At 41.1% G+C, this 9,830-nt stretch overlaps 1 protein-coding gene across 4 annotated transcripts in view; it reads right to left on the reverse strand.

Annotated features, from left to right (window-relative positions):
• CEP112 (centrosomal protein 112) overlaps positions 1–5,499 on the reverse strand; it is a 161,917-nt gene extending 156,418 nt beyond the window's left edge. For 3 of the 4 annotated variants that reach the window (XM_058038781.1, XM_058038780.1, XM_058038778.1), the window contains exons 1-4: positions 5,149–5,241; positions 4,632–4,752; positions 3,532–3,722; positions 2,672–2,820 (exon numbers count right to left, since the gene is read on the reverse strand). In XM_058038781.1, coding sequence (XP_057894764.1) covers positions 2,672–2,820; positions 3,532–3,722; positions 4,632–4,731 — 440 coding nt within the window. In that variant the 5' untranslated portion in view covers positions 4,732–4,752; positions 5,149–5,241. Of the gene's footprint in view, positions 1–2,671; positions 2,821–3,531; positions 3,723–4,631; positions 4,753–5,148; positions 5,242–5,423 lie in introns of those variants that run through there. The other variant, XM_058038779.1, reaches the window with a different exon arrangement.
• Between the last annotated feature and the right edge of the window lie 4,331 nt (positions 5,500–9,830).

A 9,830-nucleotide genomic window follows, 5' to 3' on the forward strand; every position in this document is an offset into this window, starting at 1 on the left:
ATTACAGTTCTACCTGCACTGATTGATCATCCAAAATTGTAAATACAAAGAAAACCTATATGTTGGATATAGGTAATATCTTAACATGGTCACTTTTAAGAAAATATTAAATATGTAAATATTTTGTATTTTTTCAAAACGCTGAAATATTTACCTTCAGTATTTTTCTGCAAAATTTGCAGGAAAATTAAGTTTCTTATTGCAGTGAAGATTAATTTATGTAATCTACAGAACTATCAAAATTTTACAATACAAATTTAGATTTCCTTAGACACAGCCCAACTCTTGGTCCAAGCATCCACTGGCAGAGCTGTGCATATACACCTGATTTTTAATTCCTTTAAGACAGTAACATTATTCAATTACATTTACTTGCTTCTCCTGGCATGGAAAAATTTGCAATCCAGGGAATAATTTGCAATGCAGCTCTCCAGAGAACTCAGCAGAGCCTTGGGAACCACTCTGATCACCAATGTAGGCATTACTTCATTCCCACAGGATAGAAGGGGAAAGTGAAATTAAGTTTCACTACACCTAAAATAACTTTGGGAACTTTGCCAGGCCAAGCTGAATCTTAGGTTCAGACACAAAGTGGGAAAAGACATCAAATTCCAGTATTCTACTACAAAGCAGGTAGAAAAGAGAGAAAAACTGTGGCAAAGAAGGGAGGGAATAGGTGGAACTGCACTTCAGGATGAAGAGGTAGGAATATGCAATCCCCCACACAGCTGACAGCACAAGTCAGGAATTCAGATTAATTAGGTGTATTTCTACACCAAAAATAGGGCCTTGTAGAGATTTCAGTGTGCTAAAATTGTCCTAACAGGGGAGAGTTGTGCTGATATCGTTTAATTGCTTCTCACACCCAGAGTGATGCTTTGACTTGATGCTGCTCCCAGGGACTGACAGAACCTGGTCAGACCCAGGCCAGGGATCCTGACATGGCACAATAGTAACAAAAACTCTTCCAAGGTCTCAAAAAACATTTCTAAAATATGATACATTCCTTGTTTTCATAATGTCAAACCTATTTCTTTTTTTAATTAAGGGTATCTGTCCAGCTCCTCCTAACAATTTTCTGTATCTGTCTGAAATTAAACTTGAAAATGTGTCTCTAACACAATTAAATGAAACCAGAATCATTCCTTTCCCAGTGAATTCTCTGTATCACCAAGCCCAAACCAGTAACATCATAACTCAACTGGAAAGTCTCCATTGTCTGCCTCTGGTTCTTAAACCACAAGTTTGTTATCAAAACCACAAGTTCTTATCAGAGCCTGAATGCAAGCAACCAGAAGAGCCCCCAATCCTCAAGAAAAGGAGGTACGGAGACCTCAGACATAACAGTAACTTTTTAAATGATTGTTAGAATTACACACAGTTAGTGGATACAGAAGAATTTCATGATACTCAATATTAATGTGATTTAACTTGCAAGTCTCCATCTGCCACTTATCCAAATCACTGCTGGAAAAATAAAAACATGATTGAGAAATGATGATAAACAGCATAAACATCAGTGTGCCTACAAGAGAACAGCTAATGGTGGCCACTTATGAAAGATGTAAATGAAGACATGAAAAAAGCATTGGACTTCTGAAACTAAACTTGAAAATGTATTTCTAACACAATGAAATGAAAGCAGAAGCTGAGCAAACACTCAATTCCTCTTGTACAGCACCCACTGAGCTTTGACTGATATTCACTCCATGTCTAAGAGTGCTTCCTTCACCAAGGATTTCAGAGAGGTTAAACATTAATGAGGCTTTAAAATGGGCAAACAAGAGGAAATTCCATCCATGACTGAAATGAAGATACATAAAGAAAAAAAAAGTAACACAGATCCTGATAATCAGCACAAAGTTGTACTGTGTAAAATAATCCAGAAAATAAATACTTAAGAACAGTAGATTAAACTGGAATTTACCTAAGATTCCCACAAATTAGGACAGAATAGAGCTGAAGTTTTCCAAGTGTCCAAATGACCAGCTTGTCACTCCTTCAATACTGCAGGGACATCTTTCTAAGCCAACAGGAAAACAAGCCTTAATAACAACAACACATTTCACCCTTTTTCCCTGCTGTAAACAGCTCTATTCTCAGCTGACTGGGACTGAAGATGCAGTTTAAGCTCAGTGGCTGCTGCAAATCAAAAACCTGAATCTCACTCAGCAAAACTGGCTTATCTGAAAGGAGCCACTATTCCATTTCCTCTAAAAAACCTGTGAGCAACAGTCACAGAACAACCTCTACATCTACCATCTGTGTGCTTGTTTATATTTCTAATCTACAGGGAAAATAGACATTTAAAACTATTCGATAAAACAGCTGCTTTCAGCATCATGGCCTTAGACTACAGATGTAAGCTTTGATTTTCCATGTTAAGTGTTTGGAACTGAAAGGAGGAGAAGAAGAGGAAGAGAAGAGGATAGAGGGATGGGACATGGAAGGAGATGTAAAGTCACAGAAGAAAACATAATGGAGAAAAGCAAGAACAGAGCAGTCTAGAAATTATTACATTGAAGCTGTTACCAGAGTTTCTGTCTATAAAGCACAAACACTGATGGTGAGTCCACGAGGGAGTGCCATAAACTCATCCAAACTCATCATTTAACAGCTTACAGCCATTAAATACAATCAAACACTGCTGAAGCAAGGACAGAAACCTTACCCAGATGCAGGAACTGTTGTTGAAGATGAGTCCTCCACAGAGGACAGATTACTGTCCTGGTTGCCCAGGTCTCCCACCACCCACTCAGATAAGCAGCCAGCCTGCCTGCTCCGAGCTCTTGGTGAACTTGGTTCATCAAAATAAACGGACTGGAACGAGAACAAATGCAAAATCAACGGGAGAATATATTTACACAGAGGCATTCTTCACACCCTTAATGTCATCTCTTGCAGGAGTATCTGCTGTACAATCATTCCTTTTGCTCTGAGGTCAGCCAGGTGTGCAAATGCCACTTTCCCACCCCATGGGAATTCATGGTAACAGTGTAAATATTTTCCAAGACTTCTTACAGGATGGGTAATTCTAGCAAAAATTGGCATTGTTATGTCACTGGAGTTGATGCCAAGAGTACACATCCATTGAGTACACATCCAGAGAATACACAGCATGCTAAGTTCTTCAGAAAGCAAACTGCAACTTTAATGATGTCTATTTGAATTCTATAGTCTTCTTAGGCTACTAAAATCACCACCTTTAAGAACAATTTTCCTTTCACAAGAACTATCTACTGATTAGGACAAAAGAAAGCCCCAAGGGCCTTTTATTACATTTTTCCAAAGAACTAGAAAGCAATTACCTTTCTGTTCCTTCAAACACGTATTTTCATAAGCCATCTAACCAGAATTTTGAAGAAACAAGAAGTTTTGCCCATTGAAAGGTTTTCCCAGCATCAATTACAAGAAATGCCTTTATTTATCACAGAGTTCCACTCAACCCATTCAGAAATCGTTTGTCACATTTGGAAAAGCAACTCCAGGATACATTTTAACAAGTTTGTGTCATAAAGTGGTGACACTCACCATGTAGGCAGGCAAAGTTTTCAGGATTCCTTCCTCTGGTTTTTGGGTGAAGGGACCATTCAGAACTCCCCTCTGCAGCATGTGGAGCAGCAGCTTTGCATACAAGTTTCGATTCTCCCTTCCCACTATTCCTATGCCTGCTGCTGAAGGTTTGCAGAGTTTTTTAATCCATAGTGAGCATCTTTTTCTTTCTGAAAATATAGATTTGTGGGGTCACTATACAGTTTCAGAGCAAATCAAACACATGCAGAAAGCAGAAGTCATCACTGTCACAAATTTTGTATGTTTCTCTCTTGTACACCAAAGTTTTAAACAAAACAAACTCCCAAATGACCAAACTAAATAAAATAAATGGTTAAAGACTTAGAATAAAAACAAGTCTTTAACAATGGTTCAAATTTACATATTGCACAAACATTTTCTATAAATTCATGTTAACCAGAAATTTACATCATTTTTTAATCAACATGGAATTGGAAACCCCAGGAATTCTGCACTCACTGCAAGAACTGCCATAAACTACAACTTACAGCTTGCATGAGCATTAATGCTTTAAATACACAATAAATCCTCATCCATTTAAAAAATAAATCTCTATTTACACAAGATTTGCTCTCAGATAAGGAAATGATTCATTTGGTTAAACGTTTATACATAAAGCTCTCAATTTGTAGGGTGTGTGCCTTTAATAATAACCAGCTTGTTGTAAAAATTAGATTTATGCAACATAATTTATTAATTGATGTTCCTATTAGTACACATTCCTGAACAAATGTTAACAACTTTATAATTTAAAATATTTGCTATCTCAGAAACAATGCCCTTTAAAAGCTTTTAGTTCCTACTGAACTAGGTTTTTAAAGACAGATGTTAATGTATTTATGCAAAAGCACATTTACATCCTGAAAACAAGACAGATAAGGTCAAACAATTGCAGTAGGTACCCAAAACATCCGACTTTAAAAGTTGTGCAAACCCTCATCAAAACTGTACCTTGAAATGTCAGAGATTAAGCACCTGGGTAAATTAATTACACATAATAATTGTCAGTCCCTAGGGCTTTGTTATCAGTGTTTAAATGCACATTTTGCCATCTGTACCTGAACTATTCTGCAGGTTAAGGACATAGGGTTTCATGGCCACAATACAGCGATCTAATTCCGCATCCAGTCTTTCCTTTATTTCATCTTCACTGCTCATGTTGAATGCACACAAATTAACCTGCAAAATTAATGTCATTGACGTAGAAAAGATCAAATTCTGTTTTACATCAGTCTCTCTTCCTCTTAGGCCACACAAAGATGCGCTTGGAACAATACAGAAAGTGAAACTAGATGTGTTATGTTCAAACAAACACAAACCTAAGACAGATTCTTTGTAAATAACAGGTTCTCGGTGTAATCTACAAGAATGTGCTTGTTTAGATTTGAAACTGAATAGCCAACCACACAATAAATATGTTCATTACACCCAATTTGTATAAAACACCTCAAGGCGTTTGTGTGATACCGCATTCCTAACTTGGTATTCCTTAGAATTAGAGGTTTGGATTTTTTTGTTTTTTTTAAAGAAGAGCGGGGAGGAAGGAGGGGAAACATCAAGTAGAGCGATAGTTACAAGTAGCAGAAGCAAGAAGCTGTCAGGGCAGTTCTTCGGGAACTCTCCGCTCCCGCGCCGCTCGTTCCCCGGCGGAGCGGGGCCTTTCCTGGCGCATCCAGCACCGAACGCGTTCCGTGCCGGCGGAGCCGCGCACCGGGCCCGCCCCGGGGCCCTTCCCGGCGCTCAGCCCCGGCCCCCGGCCGTGCTCCGGCCGTGCCCCGGCCCGGGGCGCTCTCCAGTGTCCCCGGCTGCCCTCCCTGCCCCGCCGGGCCCCGCGGGCCCTGCCCCGTTACCTCGGGGGGCTGCGGGTCGCGGCCACGGCGGGGGGAGGCGGCGGCGGCGGCGGCCGAACGTTCAAACCGGCCCCGCTCCCGGCGGCCCCGGCCCCGGCCCCGCGCGTTTCCGTTTCCGCGGTGACCGGGGCTGGCCCGGCCCGGCCCGGGCGGCCTCGGATGGAGGCGGCGAGCACAGCCCGGGGGGCTGGGGAGTTGTTCGTCCCCAGGAACGGGCAAAGCTCTCGGGACTGAGGAGTGCGAGGAAGGTGCTGGTGGGGCACCGCGGAAAGGCAATCACGGCTCTGAGGGGCGCTGGGCTCTCCTCTGGTGACCGGGCACAGCCGCCAGGGCACGGCTGGAGCTGTGCCAAGGGAGGGTTAGGTTGGATTTTAAATGGTTCTTCCCCCAGAGGGTGCTGGCACTGCCCAGGCTCCCCAGGGAATGGATACGGGCACGGCCCCGAGGCTGCCGGAGCTCCAGGAGCGTTTGGACAGCGCTGCCAGGGATGCCCAGGGTGGGGTTGTTGCGGTGCCTGTGCAGGGACAGGAGATGGACTCGGTCTTTCCCGCTCAGGATATTCTGTGTTTATTTCATTCTGTGATTCCTGCCCCAAGTGATGAATGTCCCCACAGCCCAGCAGTGCGGTCACGGCTACACCCAGTGCTTTCCCCCAGATTCCCTTCGTGGATAGTTACGGATCCGCTGAGACACGCACGGAAAACGCCTCAGGAGTCCCAGGAGAGCCTCGGGGAGCTGCGGGGCAGAAACGGGAGATCGCAGAATCCCAGAATCACACAAGGTTGGAAGAGACCTTCAAGACCATCGAGTCTAACCCAGCCCCAACACCTCAACTAAACCACTGCAACGAGTGCCACATCAAGCTTTTCTTAAACACATCCAGGGATGGTGACTCCACCGCCTCCCTGGGCAGCCATTCCAGAACTTTATCATCTTTCCATGAAAAAAATGCCGAGTGCAGTTCTGCACCTGGGTTTGGCCGCTCCCAGCTCAATGACCAGGTTCTTTGTGGTGTGGTATTTTATTCCTGCTAGCTGGATATTGGCTGTTTCTATTCTTGTATCTTCATTATGATCAACATTTGGGGGAAAAAAAATGTTTCTATTTAGAGCTTAGTGAGAAATATTTGCCACTCTGAAGTTAAAGGTCAATAAATCAGAAGTAGCTTTTGAGCCTCTGAGCAGTGGGGGGTGGGTGCCAGAAATATGAGTGGATAAAATGAGAGTGAAATTTCAGGAGAAGGTTCAATAATTACAGAGCCAATTTTATTCACAGTTTCTGAGTAAAATCTGTTCAAGTATATTCTTGTAGATAATAGAGCGATTTTGAACTCAATTTAAAACATTAAATATGCTCCATATTGCTGATGGTTTCTGGGTTGTCCTGTCCCAAGGACGGAGAACATGAGGGGGTGTTGTGGAATAGAAGAATTTCAAAGCACATGCCTGACACTTCTGCACAAAAAACATAAGTTGTACTTGTTTGGTTAGAAAGTTAGAAAACCATCAATTAATCCAAAAGAATTAGAGAAATCTTTCAGCTGTTCAGTCTCTTCCTGAGAGAATGAAGTGATTGTGTGTATGTACAATCCCAAATAAACCCTCTGACCTCTTTGATTTGTGCATTTCTCTTTCCCCAAAATCTGTCATGGGCTTTGCTCTGTTGTAGCATCTAAAGCGCTTTTATCTCGAACAAACAAACTCTTCAACGCTTCTGAGTTTGATTCAGATGCACATAGAGATCAAACAAGAAACCCTTGCATGTACAGGAGGAAATTGGCTGTTTTCTTTGATTTCTGAGCTAATCTTCAGCAGGAATGATTCCGTGTTAGGGCTCATTGGGTGATAGATGTGACAGCTACGCTGGGGCCTGCTCAGAGTGCCTTAAACCCACATTTGCACAGAAGCAGTGCAAAGAGTATTTCAACCATGGTACAATCTCAAGAGTACATTACAAGGACGATTTACTATCTTGAAATTTCATATTTAAAATAGTTGTCATTTGATGTATATTGGAACATGGGATGCTTCTCATCTGTGTTAAATCCATGGTAGATCCTTGCAGCAGAGCAGGGCTGCTGTGTTTCTGCACATTGCCTTCAGATTTGAGTGTATCTCTGTCAAACTGATCACAAAGTACTTTGAAAACCTGAATTTGCTGGAACATGATCATAAATCAATGACTGGAACCACTACTCCAAGAGAAGTTTCCTGAGGGAGTAGATCCAGTTTCTGGGTCAGCTTCCCAAGGCAGAGCAGGGTGGCCACAGAGGTTGGAGCCTACCTGAAGTGATTTGACAATTGCAAAACTTCTGTCCAAAAAAACAGAAAGAAAACCACAAGACTGAGGAAATTACTGAGGTCTTATCTCCATCCAAAGCTGCAGCCTGGACATGAGGAGCACTGATTTGCCCTGACCCTCCTGAGGAAATCACTGTAGACACACTGATACAGAACACAAAGATATCTCAACCAGAATACAGAACAAATTCCCAATTTGAATTGTAAAAATACGGTCATTTAAGCAAAACATATTCAATACTTTTTTTTTTCCCCTCACATTTTAGCATGTTCTCTTATCTCTTTAACTGTCTCAGCAGGTTGCCACAAGTAACATGAACACAGCTTAAGGCATTTTTTCAAACATCTCAAAAATACAGAAAAAAAAAAAGAAGGCAGGTCTCACTGCCTCATACCAGCTTCTGGAACACTTCGAGTTGCAAGACATTATTTTTCAGCCCTTCTGAGCAAATCTTTCATGTCTGGAAAGTTGTGATTCACAAACACCTCACTACTTCAAAGAGTTAACAGGTCACAGATTTTTTTTTTTTCTCCCTCTTCTTGCTTCAGGAGAGTAGATAATAAATTCAGCATGTGAACATTGGCTCCTAAGGGTGATCCTTTCAAGTATTCCAGTGCTTCACATCCAGTGAGGAAGCAGGGCCAGCTGATTTGTTCAGTCATTATTCTGCTGTATGGGTAAGTAGAACTGGGAAAATTTCCTTAGAAAAACCTCAGTTTTCCTGGGGCAGCTGTTTTTCGTGCAAAACACAAGGCATTCCAGGGGCAAGCTGCATTTGGGTGGCAGTGAACGCTGAGTTTGCTCATGCCAACTTCACAGGGTTTGCTGTGACACACGAGTTAATATTAAACTGTGTTTGGTATCTCAGCAACTGTCCTGAACATCCTGATCCCAGAGATGGATCCACACCACATTTACACTGGATTTCCAAATTCATTGGCTCCTTCCAGCTGAGCTATGCATGTGTTAGAAGGAGTTATGGGTACCTTGGCCTGCAAACTTCATTCGAGGATCCCACCTAAATGTGTTCAACCAAAATATGGCACACACTGCACCAATATTCAGTTGCCAGCATGAATTTGTCTGTCTCTGCATAAAAAAATAAATTATTGCTGAGTACAAAGTACTAAATACTTAATAATAGCTGCTTCAATCTCTCCTTAAAAATAGGAAGCATAAGGATGAATTACATCAGTCATGCTATTAAAATATTCATATGCAGGCTTACCAAAAAAAAAAAAAGAAAAATTATAATTAGAATATGTTTAGAGTTCTTTAATGGTAGCTCTACCATCTTACAAGTAGCTTGATCTTAATGTTAAATGGTCCTTTTAAATGTTCTGCAGTGGATTATTACTTACTGTGGAGCTCATGCTTTTTGTCAAAGAAAAGGCTTTTAAACTGCAGAGGGAACCCTGTATGACTCATGACAATTTATTGTAAGTGTACCACAAATATTTCTGTATCACTTTCTAGTATGTTGAAATTATAATTACTTTTTCTGAATGAAAATACAGACATAAGCACAAAACTTGCCAGACTGGATCATACCAGTAAGCTGCATGTATCATAAATCAAATTAAAAATACAGTTTACTTCAGAGCTACTTAATGATCAGAGATCAGAACTGTTGCTCAATGGTGTACAGTTCTCTTAAAAAAAAAAAAAACAACAACAAAAAACCCCAAAACTGAAGCAATTATGTTGTGTAATATTGAAACAGAGGTAAAAATTAACAGTGGTTTAAAACAGTTGCAGGTGAAGTTAGATTCTCTGAAATGTAAATAGTCTTACTAACTGAAGCAATTTTTTTTAAGCAATATTAAAAAACACTTTATCTGATGCTGTTGATGTTTAAATGATGGTTGGATTCTTGGCTTCTAAACTCATTTGGATATCTCAGTCTTTCTACTTACGTAAATTCTGGAAAATCCCAGGCTCATGGCCTCTGTCTGTCTATAATTAAAGGTCCACTCCCTGTCACAGGGGAGTGGTAATGGAATCAGAACCCAGTAATTACTAATGATTAAGGGCTCTTGCTATAAATCAGTCTAGAGCTAAAGGATCTGATTGATGATTAGGTAATATTAAATAAGAACACACTAG

This window comes from Melospiza georgiana, chromosome 21, assembly GCF_028018845.1.
Source record: "Melospiza georgiana isolate bMelGeo1 chromosome 21, bMelGeo1.pri, whole genome shotgun sequence".
NCBI classification, from domain to species: domain Eukaryota; kingdom Metazoa; phylum Chordata; class Aves; order Passeriformes; family Passerellidae; genus Melospiza; species Melospiza georgiana.